Genomic DNA, 18,988 nt, shown 5'->3' with positions numbered 1-18,988 from the left:
TTTTGTCTCTCGACAACCAACTAACCTCTGTATGCAATTGCAAATGTCCATGGCCAGTCTTTATATTCTTGCATAGCACAAAAACCCTAGAATTTAGAGGCGTTGCATTGATGCAAATAACAGATTTCAGAGTTTCTTTCAGCACATCATCCAGTTCTGCGCCCTTGTTCCGAGTTGTTAGTGCTTCACAATGGATGCAACAATGCGCTCAACACGAGTGACGACATTCCTCACGTGTGGAATTACGCCTTTATATTTTGCAGATAAGGCCCTGGTACCGTCGGTAGTTAATACAACCCATTGCTCCCAGTTAAGTCTATGCCCACATTCAGGCACTAATGTGTTCCTTGGCTGTATGCTTAGCGTCGAGGTCTTCGTTTCAAGGGATCCCCTGTTCGATTCCAGGTTGTTTTGGGAAATGAAGTTGCCTCCGTTAATGCAGTGAATCGGCGACCGGCTTTTCTTGTTCGTCCAACTAGAAACTTCTTCACATACATGCACACAAGCAACTACCATAAGAACTCGCAATAGTGGATACAACACTCCATATAGTGTTAGGGATGAACAGGGGAGTTCAGCCATAAAACGGGGGAAGCCTACTTGTGCGAATCGTCCGCACTCATGGACCTAACCTAATGTGGCAAAAGAGAAGGGGAAGTATCCTGATTCACAACTCGAGGTAGATTCTAACCAGTTGTACTTACATCCGTTCCCAGTAGCACACATGTAGATGACCGTACCCACACTGAAAGGCCACATATACTTAATGAAGGACGTGCTGAAATACAATTCCCAGCGGTTAGGTATGAAGTCAGTCTGTTGAAATTTGTTATTGACGGCAATCACACCGATAAGGAATCCAACGGTTATTATCCACATAACTAGGTTTAATATCTGCAACATAAAGAGAGAATGAAATAAATCAGGAGATAGGATGAAATTACGTTCTTAACTTGGCATATAAACTTCAAATTAAAATTTCCTTTCCAAACAATTTTCATTCAATTTATAAATTACACTTGGACTCAGAAACAGTTTACTAAAACTCCAAAATTGTCTTATTTGAAACTGCAACCATTTTACATCGTGTTACGGGGTTACCCGTGGAATGCAGAGGTGAAAGAAGGTGCGGGCTGAAATTGATCAATCAATCAATCAATACTGATCTGCATTTAGGGCAGTCGCCCAGGTGGCAGATTCCCTATCTGTTGCTTTCCTAGCCTTTTCCGAAATGATTTCAAAGAAATTGGAAATTTATTGAACATCTCCCTTGGTAAGTTATTCCAATCCCTAACTCCCCTTCCTATAAATGAATATTTGCCCCAGTTTGTCCTCTTGAATTCCAACTTTATCTTCATATTGTGATCTTTCCTACTTTTATAGACGCCATTCAAACCTATTCGTCTACTAATGTCATTCCACGCCATCTCTCCGCTGACAGCTCGGAACATACCACTTAGTCGAGCAGCTCGTCTTCTTTCTCTCAATTCTTCCCAACCCAAACATTGCAACATTTTTGTAACGCTACTCTTTTGTCGGAAAGCACCCAGAACAAATCGAGCTGCTTTTCTTTGGATTTTTTCCAGTTCTTGAATCAGGTAAACCTGGTGAGGGTCCCATACACTGGAACCATACTCTAGTTGGGGTCTTACCAGAGACTTATATGCACTCTCCTTTACATCCTTACTACAACCCCTAAACACCCTCATAACCATGTGCAGAGATCGGTACCCTTTATTTACAATCCCATTTATGTGATTACCCCAGTGAAGATCTTTCCTTATATTAACACCTAGATACTTACAATGATCCCCGAAAGGAACTTTCACCCCATCAACGCAGTAATTAAAACTGAGAGGACTTTTCCTATTTGTGAAACTCACAACCTGAATTTTAGCCCCGTTTATCAACATACCATTGTCTGCTGTCCATCTCACAATATTTTCGAGGTCACGTTGCAGTTGCTCACAATCTTGTAACTTATTTATCACTCTATAGAGAATAACATCATCCGCAAAAAGCCTTACATCCGATTCCACTCCTTTACTCATATCATTTATATATATAAGAAAACATAAAGGTCCTATAACACTGCCCTGAGGAACTCCCCTCTCAACTATTACAGGGTCAGACAAAGCTTCACCTACTCTAACTTTCTGAGATCTATTTTCTAGAAATATAGCAACCCATTCAGTCACTCTTTTGTCTAGTCCAATTGCACTCATTTTTGCCAGTAGTCTCCCATGATCCACCCTATCAAATGCTTTAGACAGGTCAATCGCGATACAGTCCATTTGACCTCCTGAATCCAAGATATCTTGCTGGAATCCTACAAGTTTAGCTTCAGTGGAATAACCTTTCCTAAAACCGAATTGCCTTCTATCGAACCAGTTATTAATTTCACAAACATGTCTAATATAATCAGAAAGAATGCCTTCCCAAAGCTTACATACAATGCATGTCAAACTTACTGGCCTGTAATTTTCAGCTTTATGTCTATCACCCATTCCTTTATACACAGGGGCTACTATAGCAACTCTCCATTCATCTGGTATAGCTCCTTCGGCCAAACAATAATCAAATAAGTACTTCAGATATGGTACTATAACCCAACCCATTGTCTTTAGTATATCCCCAGAAATCTGATCAATTCCAGCCGCTTTTCTAGTTTTCAACTTGTGTATCTTATTGTAAATGTCATTGTTATCATATGTAAATTTTATTACTTCTTTGGCCTTAGTCTCTTCCTCTATCTCAACGTTATCCTTGTAACCAACAATCTTTACATACTGCTGACTGAATACTTCTGCCTTTTGAAGATCCTGACATACACACTCCCCTTGTTCATTAATTATTCCTGGAATGTCCTTCTTGGAACCTGTTTCTGCCTTAAAATACCTATACATACCCTTCCATTTTTCACTAAAATTTGTATGACTGCCAATTATGCTTGCCATCATGTTATCCTTAGCTGCCTTCTTTGCTAGATTCAATTTTCTAGTAAGTTCCTTCAATTTCTCCTTACTTCCACAGCCATTTCTAACTCTATTTCTTTCCAGTCTGCACCTCCTTCTTAGTCTCTTTATTTCTCTATTATAATAAGGTGGGTCTTTACCATTCCTTACCACCCTTAAAGGTACAAACCTGTTTTCGCATTCCTCAACAATTTCTTTAAACCCATCCCAGAGTCTGTTTACATTTTTATTTACCGTTTTCCACCGATCATAGTTACTTTTTAGAAACTGCCTCATACCTGCTTTATCAGCCATATGGTACTGCCTAACAGTCCTACTTTTAAGACCTTCCTTTCTATCACATTTATTTTTAACTACCACAAAAACAGCTTCATGATCACTAATACCATCTATTACTTCAGTTTCCCTATAGAGCTCATCTGGTTTTATCAGCACCACATCCAAAATATTTTTCCCTCTGGTTGGTTCCATCACTTTCTGAATCAGCTGTCCTTCCCATATTAACTTATTTGCCATTTGTTGGTCATGCATCCTGTCGTTCGCATTTCCTTCCCAATTGACATCTGGCAAATTCAGATCTCCTGCTACAATCACATTTCTTTCCATGTCGTTTCCCACATAGCTGACTATCCTATCAAATAATTCCGAATCCGCATCAGTGCTACCCTTTCCCGATCTGTACACTCCAAATATATCAAGTTGCCTATTATCTTTAGAAATGAGCCTTACACCTAGAATTTCATGTGTCTCATCTTTAACTTTTTCGTAGCTTACAAATTCTTCTTTCACCAGAATGAAAACTCCCCCTCCCACCTTTCCTATCCTATCTCTACGATACACACTCCAGTGCCGTGAGAAAATTTCTGCATCCATTATATCATTTCTCAGCCATGATTCAACTCCTATTACAATATCTGTTAAATATATATCTATTAAATTACTTAATTCTATTCCTTTCTTTACAATACTTCTACAGTTCAACACTAACAATTTTATGTCATCCCTACTTGATTTCCATTTCCCTGTTCCCTTATCACCGCTCCCTAGGCCATCCCGTTTCCCTGAATGTACCTCCCTATTACCCTTCCAAACAAATTTCCTAACTTATACGTACCACTGCGGTTTAAATGAAGGCCATCCGAGCGCAGATCCCTATCTCCTACCCACCCATTAGGATCTAGAAATTTCACTCCCAGTTTCCCACATACCCACTCCATAGTCTCATTTAAATCCCCAATCACCCTCCAGTCAGTATCCCTCCTACACAGTATTCCACTAATAACAATCTCCGCTTTCTTAAACTTCACCCGTGCTGCATTTACCAGATCCCACACATCTCCAACTATGTTGGTACTTATATCAGCTTGCCTTACGTTGTTGGTACCAACGTGAAACACTACCACCTTCTCCTTCCCCTCCTCCCTCTCTTCTACTTTCCTCAACATCTGCCTCAACCTAATTTCTGGAGAACATTCTACCCTGGTTCCCTTTCCTCCACACACTTTCCCCACGTGTCTAACGATGGAATCCCCCATGACCAGAGCCTCAACCCTACCCACCTCATTTGATCCCCTCCCCTCCTGGTCAGCCCTATCTTTCCTGATAGGTGCAGAAGCTACTTCCTCCTCCCTTTTCTCCTTCCCATGACCCTGTTCCACCTGTCTTTTCCTATCCTCTACTCTACCTTTCCCTTTCCTACCTTTTCCCTTCCTCCTACTTCCATGCATCTCAGCAACAGCTCCCTGTCCCTCATCTTCCCTCTGTTTTTCTACCTGGAGTGACTCGTACCGATTTTGCACAGACACCTGTCCTCAATCCTGATCCTGAATAGAGCCCTTGGCCTGCAATTTCCTTCCCCTTAGAACATTAGACCACCTGTCTTCTACAACTCCTCCCTTTCCTTCCCCTCCCTCTTGTACATCTACTGTAACCTGTACATTGTTTGAGGGAGTCCTATCTTCCTTCCTGTCTTCTGTGAGAAACCTAATTGTCTCCCTCAAACTTTCCAACTCCTCCCTCATACCCCTCAATGCCTCACCACACCCACAATAAGTACACTCGCGCTCCTTAGCCTTTCTTTACGGGGGAAAATTTTTAAATTAAAAAATAAAATAACTTATTTGCAAAAAAATAAATGAACGGAGGGATATATTGTCTGGGATAGTACACAACAATAAGGTAATTAATATACGACTACACTACAATACTACTTAATCGTGCTCTATTTTTTTATCCTACAACCCCTAACAGGATAAAAGCTGCTGTTAATTACTGAATATCGAAAGTAATACACAAGAACTACACAATTCCAAACTGCAATTAAGCCTATCCTAATTTCAACAATATTTCAGTAAGAGTTTCTACGGATACTTCTACTACACCAGTACTACACAAATATTTTACAATAATAAAATAAGCACTACTAAATTCTAATAGGATATTACTCGTATACTACTGTACAGTACACTACAGTAATTTTTAAACTACTTTCAGACGTATCCTAATTACGATACCGGTACCGTACCGTATGTCACAACTAAGCACAACAGAAATGAAATTTGCAAGAACTACTGTACTCAAAGATTACCAACGAAGCTAAATGCTTAGACAAATTATTATTAGTATTACGGTCTAATAGATATACACGAAAGATAACACACGAATATAGCAGGCAAGATACGGCACTATCTAAATGTACTGTATCTATACTACAATGTATCTACACTACACTACACTGCGTTTGGTTAAATGCTTAAGTATCAAAAGGATTGCCGTACACGAAGAAAAACACGAATATAACTGGCAAGATACTATCTAATATATTATACCTTATCTTCACTACCATTCTACTGAAATGTGGTTATGTGATTATTACAGCTGGTGGTTTACTATCATTTTCCCTACTCCACGGGACGGAGAAAAAAAAGTGTCTTTAATTAGGCCTACTGAAAAATACGAGGTTGTCTACAATAATTTCTCAAATATTTCTATCAAAAATACTACTACTTCTACTACTCCAGGGACTTGAACTGCAATTACTGGGATATATGAACTTTATTATTATTAGCTAACCGCTCATAAATGCTGAAAGATCGAGGGAGCGAAATATAAATTACGGATACTAACTACCTACTCAGAAGTACAAATGAATGGAATACAAGGTCAGCTGATTTTTATTTATATTTACTTGACTACACTACACCCTTTGTTCACGACTGTAGCCAACAATGCAATATTTGAATATGGGGAGCGACAATAATCAATAACAATACGACTGTTAACTATTACCGTGTAATCTATTTAACTTCTTTTTAAATGGAAGTTTACAGGCGTATCGTGTTTTTTAATGTAGTAAATTATTACCTTCGCGATAGTTTGAACGTATATCTATACGAAATACCGGAGAAGTTGCTGCAGAAGTTACGGTACTATTCCTTATGATAATCTGCCTTTGTAAGTACAGCCAACGAACCTACAGATATTTACAAATATTTTTAAAGTTAATATTGTTACCTAAAGTATTACCTAAACCTAAATTCGAAACAAGGTGCACCTAGCTAGCCTACTTAACCTAGAAAACGTAATTTACTGAAGACCAACTGAATTACTTGTTACAAAATTTAAATAATTATTACTACTCCCAATTTCTACCAACAAGCACTAAACACCACTATATAAACAGCACTAAATGAATCAGATATACACAAAATTAAGCTATTTCAATAGGTTTTCACTAACTACAAATCTGAGATATTAATTAAAATTGCATTAAAGGTTATATTTTCAAAAATAGCAAAACAATTTTCACATAAAACTTAAGATTTTAACAAGTAACAACAAGTCAAATCAGGTACAATACCAGGAAAGCCAAGCTTTAGAGATATTTTAACAATATGAGCCACAAGCCCCACCTTTTATAATCTCTGTGCTCTCGGCTCGCAACCACATATTTATCAAAGGGCAGAAAGCCCCTAATAACTTGGAGTACTTGCTCCCACCTAGCACTATCAAGCCTCCTAGAGGCACATTTACCACAAATAAAGAGCTGACCTGCTCTCAATGTTCTGAGCCTATCAAAGGCCACAACCGACTTAACTATGAACTGCACTCAAGGCACACTTACAAAGAAACAGGGGTATCTTGTACCCAACCTACTGGGCCTCAGTGAAGAAAGAACAGATTAAGTAAATGGCCCAACATACCAAGATGATGGAGGCGTAGCTTGCACTCCTACATGAAGCCTTTCAAAACCTAAGCGGCATTAGGCCGATTAAACAGGGGCTATTCCCATACTAGGGAAGAGACTCGTAAAATACATTAAGGAAGAAAAGGTTACCAAAACGTAGTCACCTCAAGGCAAAATGAAGGGGAGCTCGAGAGGGTGAAGCACTCTCTATCCCCGAATTATAGTTAAAGATATTTGAAGTTTTACAAAAGTCACGCAATTTACATGTTTGAAGATAAGTTACATAATAAAGATTTCGGACCTTCCCCGCTGATTAAACTGCTGAACTAGCAAGAAATAAAGATGTTGAACAGCTGCTGCCGGATGAAAGAGGCCCTTCCCGCCTCCTGCTACACTTCCATACACTATGCTAGATGTTGTTCGAGTGGCCCAGGCACAAGAAAATCAGCAGTTTTATACCCTCGTGGAAGATTCGACACCTTTCATGAATAATCAACCCACACCCTCTCTCTTTATTGGTCCTTCATGAAAATACACTCAAAGTCGAAGAAGAAATACATGATTGGTCAAAAATTAATTACAGAAATTCTGGATTGGCTCAATTCAAAACTCGCGGAAAGAAAATATTAATATTGCCAACCCACAAATGAAAAAACGAAATTTAGTAAAGAGAAAACTTAGGAATACAAAATTTCTTCGAAAGTTCATTAACTTCACACCCGGGTGCATAATCATAGTTTTTGTAGACACATCTATCAGAGAATGTCCACACTTCTTGATCAATAGAAAACAAAACAAGTTGAACTCCACACAGTACTGACAACTTCGTAATCACAAAATTTAAGTTAGTGACATCTTCTGAGAAAACTTATGAGTTGATTCAGTTTTTAATGTTCAGAGTTTCTCATGTAGAGGAGTTCCTTAAAGCGGAAAATTCAAATTTGCGGCGTAGAGGTGTACCAGCCGGTACACATCGGTTAGTTGTGGTCAGTGCATTTTCGGGTAGATTTAACTCTAGTATTTATTTACGTATTTATTTATTTATTTATTTATTGCACATTGGACATAGCAGGCTTTTGCCCAAGTATATATTCACAATACCCATAAAACAAACGAACCATTCTTCCTACCGATTTCTACCACATATATATATATATATATATATATATATATATATATATATATATGTGTATATATATATATAATTACTAATTAACATCTAACCCAAGAAATATAAAACTCATAAAACAGAGAAGGAAAAAATTTGCTCCTACTCGGAGACCTTGGCAATCGGCACACTGTATAAGGAAAATAAATGCCTTTTGGCGATATAGGACAATAAAATAAATAAAACACATCGGCACACTTTGGGGATACATGACCTTCCCCCATCCTTTGTGTCAGCAAAACTCGCCTATTCACTTCCTCTTCACACGCACACATCCTAGCAAGCAGCCACTGCCCTTGAACCATGTTCCATATCCTTGAACCTTTCTACTTGCTCTTAATCATGACTTCCTCTATTACTCGATTTTGCTGTACAGACATATCACTCCTTTAGCCTGCTGCGTAGTCACTAGCTAATTTTAACTTGTAATATCCAAAATCACTGACTCACTATTGCAGAGTAGCACATAAATCACACTCGCCAAACATTAATTTTACAATTTTTAAGATACTTGGCAATTTTCTTCTATTTTGACCACGCATAATTTTTAACAGCACGTATGTATTTATTTAAATTACTGGTCCCCGTCCATTCATTCACCACCTAATTTTCCTTTCATCCCCCTGCTTAAGTGAAGCTTGTTCCTTCGGATTCAATAACTTACTTCTCACTTTTCCTAACGCTATACATTCATTCACCAAGTGAAGGTCATTTTACACTTTCTCACACAGTAAACATCGTAATTTACCTGCCCTTCTAGTCCATCCGTTACTTTTATACAGCCAAATAACCACCATAACAAACCTCTTCCCTATGCTCTGTTTACGTTGATGAGGTTTATTCTTGCAACTTTGTGACTCTATTATAAAGGATAAGAGAACCCTTCTCCCTGCACTCTTCTATCAGGTGCTGCCTTTGCATGTCCTTAACTCTCCCAACTATCTCCTTCTGTCTGCTGTTCCCCTTTCCGTATCAAATTATCTTCCAAATACACCCCATACCGATCCTATCCAAACACCCCGAATCCATATGTTTCAAGTGTTGGTGATACGCTGCTTGCAAAACCACACCACCTCCTCCTCTTTCAGTCTCATTCTGTAGATTAGTTCTCTTTTAACTCAATCTGCTTCAATAAACTCCCCAATCATTAGTAATGCACCGGCATTTGCCGTGCACTGTTGTAATTGCATCATTGTTTTGCTACATCTACATATAATGTGCTTCAACATGCCTTTTTGTCCTCTAAACCCAATAGTTGCACCCCATACAGTACTCTACCTAGCAACAACGTCTTTAACACCAGTCTTTTGCAAACTGCAATTTATACCAGGGAATTTTGATTCTAGGATGTTGACTCCGGAAAGACCCCTTCCACTTTGCCCTCTTAATTTGTTCCTCCCAGCCTCCTTTCCTGTTTATAATTACTCCCACATATACCAGTTTGCTTATTTCTTCAATCTTTACTCCCTGTACCACGCATATCATTTTATTCTTCCTTCTCTTAGTCTTACTACCATCACCGTCAATTTACTTCCACTAATTTTCACTGACCACTTCCTTGCGAATTCCTCAACCATGTTGATACTTTTCTGTAAGCCTCCCCCTCATAGCGCTAGAAGGATCACATCATTGGCTAATATTAAGCCTGGTATCTCCAACCCATATACCGCCGTCACTGCCCAATTATTTCCTCCGTGATCCTGGAGGATGTCATTAATGAACAGAATAAATACCATGGGCGGTAACTTACATCCCTGCTTAAGCCACACCTTTCATTCTATTTGGCAGCTCATCAAATTATCCTCCAATCTAATACGACAATATACCTTCCCATATAACGCTTGAATCGTTTTGATAATTTTCCTAAATATGCCCACCTTCCCTAAATTTTCTATTAATGCACCTCTACTAACCGTGTCGAATGCTTTCTCAAAATCTATTGCAGCTAAGTACACTTTACCCCCTTTCCTATCCAGCTACGTTTATATGATCATCTTGACGGTAATTATACTATCTATTGTTCTTCGTTCTCTTCTGAACCCCCTTGAAAAATTGACAATATCGAACGTCTCTCGGCCCGGACACTTAACCTGCTCGCCAATATTCCTGCGTACACCTTACTCAGCGAGTCCAATAGTGTTATTCCTCTATAGTTCTTTGGAAAATTTCTGCTACCTTTCTCTTTATAAATAGGGCATATTACTCCAACTTCCCACTCTTTTGGGTACTTCCCCCTTCGAAAATCCTGTTAAAAATTTTACTAAACCCTCTATCACCTGATCGTATTTACCTATTTCCTTCCAAAAAACTTTTCTTATACCATTACACCCTCCCACTGATTTGGACTTGAGATTACGCAACAACCTTATCACTTCATCCCTTGAAATCTCTTTATCAAGTACCTGAATTTGAACCTCTAAAATTCTCCCTCATGTTATTTCACTTTTTACCTGCCTCCATTTGTCCTCAACTCCTAACAGCTCCCGGAAATAGTCAAGCCATTGGCCGTCCGCTATATTCGGTTTGCCAACCCTCTTCCCTCCTTTATTAATTTTACTTATTCTGCCCCATACTTCTCCAATTGTTTCATCTTACACTCCATATTTAGTAGTTCGGCTTTCTCTTTCATCCAGATTCCCGTTCGCTCTGCAATTTTGAATTTGTATTCTGTTCTTAGGTTACAAAACGCCATTCTTTCTTCAGGCCCTTCCTTCTTCCCAATTTTTTTAGCGTCACCGTCATTAATTTTCTTTCTACTTTACATTCATTGTTGTACCAGACTTACTGGTTCTTCTCCCACCTCCTATGAACTCTCTTCGCCTGCGCTACCCTTTTAAATGGGTATTCGAGTAGCTCTAATGCTCTATCACTATTACCTTCTCTCAAGGCCTCTTCCTATCCACAACCAATTAAGTCCAGCTCTTTTTCTAAAAGGGCATTTAGTTCCAGTTTTGTCTTTCCCGTCCAACTGTATTTAGTATAGCTAATGCCCTTCTCCATGCTTCGCTTTACCTCTCCCCTCTCTATTTCTCTCTCACGTCTTTCTATCATCACCCATACTGGTGCATGTTGGGATTCGGACCAGTCGCCAACCTGCATCATTTGGATATTCTCTGTCTTCTGAATACAATACAAAATCAATCGTACTCCCTCCTGTCCCGCAATGAATGTCAGTTACCCCGCTTATCTCCTTCCCACCATCCATTCAAAGTATAAAATTTACCTGTGGCACATAGCTCCAACAGCTTTGATCCATACCCATTTCTTCCTTTATCTGCACTTCGCCTTCTTACCCTCATCACCATCTCGTCTTCTTTACTGTAAATAGGGCACAGAATTCCAGTTCCCAAATAACAACATTACGTGTTTATCAAATTTACCTCTGATGATACTTGTTTGTAGTACTTATTCCTCATGAAAAATTACATTCGCGTAAGCAGAGTTCTGTGGGTGGCAATATATAAAAGCCAGATATACCTTCCTTTACCTCCCTTGTACCATCCCCCTATTAGCCTGACCCAAATTACTTCCTCCATATGATTTTTGATATCCTCTAATAGATCACTAAGCTCTTTTATCATTAACGCTATTCCTACCGGAAATCTCCCCTTTCCGCTCTTTCTCCTGCTGGATTTATGCTTTACCTCATACCCTTTCCATTTCATCTCTTTCTCGAATTCAAGCCATGTCTCTGGTAGCGCCACAAAATCGAAGCTTTCTACCGTTTTAATAACTGCTTCTTAACCTACCTTATTTAGTAATCCTTTAATATTTATAAACCCTATCTTCCAGTCTTTTTGCTAATTGCTTTACGTCGCACCGACACAGATAGGTCTTATGGCGACGATCGGAAAGGAAAGGCCTAGGAGTTTGAAGGAAGCAGCCGTGGCCTTAATTAAGGTATAGCCCCAGCATTTGTCTGGTGTGAAAATGGGAAACCACGGAAAACTATCTTCAGGGTTGCTGAGAGTGGGATTCGAACCCACTATCTCCCGGATGCAAGCTCACAGCCGCGCGCCTCTAACCGCATGGCCAACTCGCCCGGTATCTTCCAGTCTAGCTATGACTTACCCTCGCATCCCTCCCCATTACCTCCCTTATTTTTACTTCTCGTTCTTATAGCCCTATCATCTTCTAATCCAACTCCTTCTTCCTTTTCTCCTTTGGAGCACACCTTGTCCTCCTTTCCCTCTACAATTTTACTTTTCTTGTCCCATAAATATTTTAGGTTTAAACTTCTCCCTCTATTCAGGGTGTTTCGACCTTACATTTCCTCGCGTACTCCTTGTTCTTTATTGAATACTTGCTATCTTACGTCTGAAATATCTGGATCTTGTGATTCAACTTCTGTCGGCACTTGCTAACTCCCCACTTCTGCTCCTGCAATGCTCGTGGACTGCTCGGTACACTGCCCCCTGGCATGCGTTCGTTCTTTGCTTCGTTGTCCCGTTTGCTTCCTCTTATATCTTCCTGTCGTCTTGTCTTGCTTCCTCGTTTTCTTCCCGCTTTAGGTCGTCGTCGATCATCTACAACTTCTCCACCGGCCAACGTCTTAGCCACTTTCTATTAGATACTATCGACTGCTGGACCCTGCTATGCGCTCTGAGACCTTGACATCTTACCCTAAATAGATGAGCTCTTACAGTATTTAAGCACTTACTGCCTTCACTCTCCACATCTCTCCTCACCCATAATTTATTGCCTTGCAGATTGCACGCGTTTCTCACGATAATTTCCGCCACCACACTTGATAACAACTTCACTCTGATAGGCCTGTTTCCTCTCACTTTTTCTACCCTTTCAACATCGTTGATATCGACTTCGCTAAAGTTGATCTTCATCTTATTCTGGATTACTTCGACCACCTTGTATATGAGATCAACTGTAGTCCCTTGTACCTCTTCCTTCACTCCGTGTATAAAAATACGTTTCTTCACACGTTCCTGACAGCAGTTCGCCACTACTTTCTTCAGTTTCGTCACCTCTTCTTCCAAATTTTTTACTTTCTCTTTCAGTTTCACGATTTTTTCATCATTATTTCCCGTATTTGCTGCTACCTCTTCCGTTTTGTCTTTATCCATGTCTCCAGCTCTTCGAATATCTTTGACTGGTTCTGGAACATCTCTTGTAATTGGTCCGTTGTATAAACATCCTTCACCTCCTCTCTGACTATTCCTTGAATAACTTCCATATCGCCCCAGCTCATATTGCCGTTAGCATTCGGGCCGGGGTTAAGTTCCACGCCCCCAGTAACTAACGGCGTCGTTACCACCACAGCCACCAGCACCATCTCTCCTATCTTCCATGAATCACTCTTGTGCTCTCTTTTCTCAGTTTTTCCACTTCATTCCCCATAGCCACCTCCCTATCACTGCTCGGTACTGTTCCACACCAACAATTGTTCTGCACACTCCACTCTGCACGTCCACATCCTTTGCTAGTTTGAGTTAGACTGATTTTCGGGTGGATGAAAGTAGCATTCATTTCTATGTTCGAATTGTTCAGGTGAGTCTGAATCACAAAGGAAGAAAATATGTACATTTTTAGCTTTGATGTATTAGTTTTTAAGGAGCTCGTTCTGAAAAGGAAACCTTCTGACGTTCACGAATATATTGCTGAAGGATTCTTCCATTTGTACGTCGTTCTGTTTACATTTTGCCATTCCCTAAATCAATTGATACACGAGATTTTGGTTTCCACGAACTTTTAGAGAATGCTCTAACTTATACCTTCCTTATTTTCACAAGAAGAAAGACTGGCTAGAGAGCAGTAGGTTATAAACTACGAAGTATTTCAGGTTCGAGTACTGGCACGGGATATCTTCGGCCTTACATTATGGAAGAGTACATTTTCTGTAATTTCTACTGCATTTTCATAAATTATTATTTGTATGTCACTCGGAAGTAAGAAGTTTAGCAACTCCATTCAACAAGAGCCGGTCAGGAGGCTTATCTCGATGGCAACCGCAGTGGGTTCGTTCACGCCTCCATGAAAACCATACCCCAAAACTCTTCTTCCCACCTAGGCACGTAGTTAACGGACCTACCTCTAAGAAATGTCAGAACGCATCATTCAATGTTACAACTATAGTTTAATTGTATTATTTATCTCCTACGTCCTCTTTACTTCGTTTTCTTATTGTTGTTCTTCTTTTTCGCCTTATCTTATTCAGGTAGGGCTGATATTTCTGGTCACTGTTTTTCCGGTACATTATATCTATTGGCATTGGGGCTCTCGTTTTTAGAACAGGCTGTCCATCTGGTTTATAGAGACTTCCTGGCATTGGTTGGTCACCTGGTACGAGCCCCCATTCCGCACTGTATGAAACACATATTCTTCTGGCCCTCATTGAAGGTAAGTCATTCATGAACATGGCAAAACAGACACTTACAAGAAATTGAAGTCGTTAAATAGGAAGGTTTAGTTGCTAGGAATTAAGAGAGTACAGTTATTTGTGGTTTAGGTAGGTATTCGTAAAGGGTCTGCTCTTAGTCCTTACCTCATTATCATGGTCATGGATGAACTGGCCGCACTCATAGAAAATAAAACACCTTGTGGATAATATAGTGTTTGTGTAATAAGTTTTAGGAGCTCTACGAGAAAGGAGAACATCTGGCAAGCGTGTGTTAGTAAGAAATTGATTTTTGATTAGCGGAACGAGCATTGAATACTTGTATTACAATTTTGGCGTGAAAATATTCATTAATATACGATTAAGGAATCATGTCTGCCTCGTGTTAGTCTCGTACAAGTTCTAGTGGTGCCGTTCCCAGTTTTGACCAGCCGGTCACTCCACGAGCTCATCTTAACATTCTCGTCTCAGTTACACTGAGTTTCTATTAGTTCACTTTATTTGTAGTCCGTGCTTCTGAACCATACATAATGATTGGAAGAACAAACCTTTTAAAAGTGTTACTTTTCAAGTGGATTGGTAATTTATCTTCATATCAAACTCCTCTAGCTGAGAACACTGTTTGTCCTATGTTTGCATTATCCTGTCTAACCTATTCAAGTTATTTAAAGGTATTTGTTGGCGTTGCATTATTATTTCCATATTTTATGCAAGTTCCTTGGCCTGTACGCCATTAAAATAGAAATTAACTATATTTTTGACACTGAAGTATAGTAATTATACAATTTTCTTTTGTACTGATACATCACTGTGGATTTGCAAGTCACATAACGGGGTTATCTTCAACAAAGATTTGTTAAAACGTACCTTCGACATTCGCACATCATTTTTCGTAGCATATCCTTCTACCACCAGGAAATAGCAAAGGATTATTCCAGAGCAGTATGGCGTGAATCTTGTGTAGACAGGATAGTAGATAAACCTCTGGTAATACTCACTGCCAGGTGAACTGGAACAGAAGCCGAGACACGGCGTGTTGGCAAGGAATAAACAAGTGACTCATGTCCAAGTACCGTAAAACTAATTCAGTTCATAATTGTCCGTGATGTCTGTCTGTCTGTCTGTCTGTCTGTCTGTCTGGTTGTATATATGTGTATAACGTGAAAATTGCTGGACAAAATGGAATTAAAATTTGTATTGAGGATCACGGTAGATGGCAAAATGTTTCATATAACTGATTGTATTCACGTAGGGCTAAATTTGTATATGGCGTTGTTGTGCTGTTATGATAGTAGATAGTAGATTTCTTATAATATTGTGTTTCTTTGTAATGGTTTGTTGTTTTATTGCTGTAATTGTTGTTGTTGGTTAATTATGTTTTAGCTTTACTCTGTTATCGCATTAATCTAAGTGACCATTGCCACCGGAATGTTTGCCAATTTCGATGCATTTGTTAATAATAATGCTACGTGTGGAATGTGGTCTTGTATGTCAGTGAAACCTGAACTATTTCTTTATGCGACAGGAGGTGTTTCGAGGTGTTTGTGATGTGAGGTTAGAGAAGGATGTGAAAGATCTCGTGGACAGAAAGGCCTAGAAAAGTAGCTACAAAAAGTCTCAGGTACCAAAAATAATGGAAAGGACATATTGATTACTTTACACTCTCTTTTCGGGCACCATAGTGTTATAGTTAGTAATAGAAGAAAGAACTCAAGCCAAGAGGGGATGGGCTAGACCACAATACACAAGATGATATAAGAGACCAATAGAGAAAAGAAAGGAATGGAAGAGAGTAATTGCTGCCGACTTATCTTTGAACTGAAAGCGAATAATAATAATAATAATAATAATAATAATAATAATAATAATAATAATAATAATAATAATAATAATAATAATAATAATAATGATAATAATAATAATAATCTTCCTTTTCTTAGCATTTATCCCGCTTAATTAAAGGGTCTGCTCCTGTGCACTTTCTTTTCCACTTGATACACTTTTGTGCATCTTTAGAAAAGACTTTAACCACAGGCATGTCTTCCCGCAGAGTGTCGGGCTTGCGCTTCTTTGTCGCCCTCGCGGTTTGCGGCCCTCAGGACTTAAGAGCAATTCCCTTCACACAACTGAAGAACCGTTCCTGCTTAGCACGTGGTCATACAATCGCAAAGGATTCTCTCGCCTTTTCTCAGGGATTGGGGCCACATCAAGTGCCATCCGAACATGCTCATTTCTGATGTGATCGAGTCTAGTGAGTCCCACTGGTCTGCGAAGCATCTCCATAACATGCAGCTGTTGTTCGTGTCTCCTTGTGATTGGCCAACACTCGGTTCTATACAAGGCTACTGATGGTTCTATAGATTTTGGACTTCAGACACATTGGCACCCTCCGATCGAAAAAGACTCCTGTGAATGGCGCCTCTTAAATCAGGCAGCGTTGATTCTGCCTCGAACGCCTGGGAGCGTGTAAACACCCGCTTGCATAAGTAGTCCCAGGTATTTAAATTGAGATGTTTTGAGAATCTCGAATCTCAACGCCGTCGATGTTACTATATCCATCACTTTGTACCCCACACTCAAGGTATTCAGTCCTCCCGACGAAAAGTCGTAAGCCGCATCCGTCCAAGGAGTTATTCCAACGTTGCACTAGTTGTTGCATATCTTGTCTGGATTCACCGGTGACGACAACATCATCATCAGAGAATAGAGTTCAAGGGTGTGGTTTTTTACATCTGTGCTGATGGTGTCGAGATAGAGGATGAACAGAAGCGCAGATAGAGCCTATCCGTGATGAACTTCAAATTGAATGCGAAATGGTGTCGACATTACAGCAGCACACCGGGCAGAGTTGGTGGCATTCCGATGCAGGAGCTGAATCCATAGAATATTATACTTCTGGTACACAGTGGAGCCTGAGTGCATGCCAAATAAGACCACGGGGCACCCTGTCAAAGGCCTTTCCGAGATCCAAGAAAGCGATGTGGAGTGGTTTCTTCTTTTCATTGTGACGTTCTATCAAAAACGTGGTACAAGGATACCATCGATCGTTACCGTTCCTTTAACAAAACCACATTTGTTTGAGGCAAAGTGAACTATGTCACGAAGGCGTGCGTCTAGGTCACGCTAGAAGATATTCACTGTATGACAAAGCAGACGATTTGGTCGGTAGTTGAGGCAATCTTTGATACCTAGTTTCCCTTTCCAGATGGGAATCGTAACACTGTTAAGCGAAATAGAAAGAGCACAGTGTTCATCAAAGACCTTGTTGAATAGGTCTGCCAGGAAGGTAGCTGTTCGTGGTCCAAGCAAGCATGTTCCACACTGTACCAGTAAAAGAGCCCGACTTTAAGATTTATTTTCAACGCAAGCATGGAATAGTTCTCAGGGTTAAACTGGATGAATAATAGCTAGGGCATGGTACAGGAGGCAGGGTCCTATCTACAAGAAATATTTGAATCTGATTTGATAAGAATTTATTCATATAATGCATGTTAAATTGCACATCACCTCATGGTAGATAGGGGTTGTCTTCCACATTGTCCTTTAAATGGCCCGGGTCTCCAGCTCACCAGGCCGCACCGGCTGGAATACGTTCCAGAAGATGCCCAAGTACACCATCAAGATGCGGACGGACCATCCAGGTTGGCTGCACGGAATACGCCTCAAGTTCCCGGTGCTCGTGATGACCTCCGCTGGTTCCTGACGATGTTGAGGGTAGTCACATTACCCAAGTACAATGAGGTTGATAGAATCAATGCAAACTCCGAAAATGTGCTCTTCCTCACTCGTAGAATAAATCAAAGTTCATGAAAACCTTGAGTAATGAGTTTTCTCACCACTAGTAAAATCACGAGACAAAGTTCATAAAGACTTTCAAGAATCCACTCTTTAATACTCATGGAAGTGACAAGTCCGTGGTCATGAAGACTTTCAATAATGTTATAGTTCATCAATGAAAAATTACAAGTCTTCATGTAATCACTGGCAAAGATCACAAGTCTATGCTCATGGAAACTTCGAATAAATTTAGAGTTCATCAGTCGTGAATATTACAAGTCTTTGAATAATCACTGGCGAAAAGTTAAAGTTCAGCACTGGTAAATATTACAAGTCTTTAAATAATCACTGGCGAAATGTTAAAGTCCAACACTGGTAAATATTACGAGTCTTTAAATAATCACTGGCGGAAAATTAGAGTTCAACACTCGTAAATACTTAGAAAAATTCAGAGTTCGTCAACACTCGTAAATATTGCAAGTCCCATTTATAAAGACTTAGAAAAATTCAGAGTTCCTCATCACTCGTAA

The 18,988-nt window shown here is 39.7% G+C and overlaps 1 protein-coding gene across 1 annotated transcript in view; it reads right to left on the bottom strand.

Annotated features, from left to right (window-relative positions):
- Window positions 1-18,988, bottom strand: part of LOC136866639 (nose resistant to fluoxetine protein 6) — a 254,056-nt gene that overhangs the window by 70,751 nt on the left and 164,317 nt on the right. The window contains exons 9-10 of the mRNA XM_068226574.1: window positions 15,549-15,690; window positions 705-894 (exon numbers count right to left, since the gene is read on the bottom strand). Of these exons, the coding sequence (XP_068082675.1) occupies window positions 705-894; window positions 15,549-15,690 (332 nt within the window). The remainder of the gene's footprint in view (window positions 1-704; window positions 895-15,548; window positions 15,691-18,988) is intronic.

Source organism: Anabrus simplex, chromosome 3 (assembly GCF_040414725.1).
Source record: "Anabrus simplex isolate iqAnaSimp1 chromosome 3, ASM4041472v1, whole genome shotgun sequence".
NCBI classification, from domain to species: domain Eukaryota; kingdom Metazoa; phylum Arthropoda; class Insecta; order Orthoptera; family Tettigoniidae; genus Anabrus; species Anabrus simplex.
The sequence above is the reverse complement of the archived record's forward strand: the minus strand, read 5'-3'. Positions and strand labels throughout refer to the sequence as shown.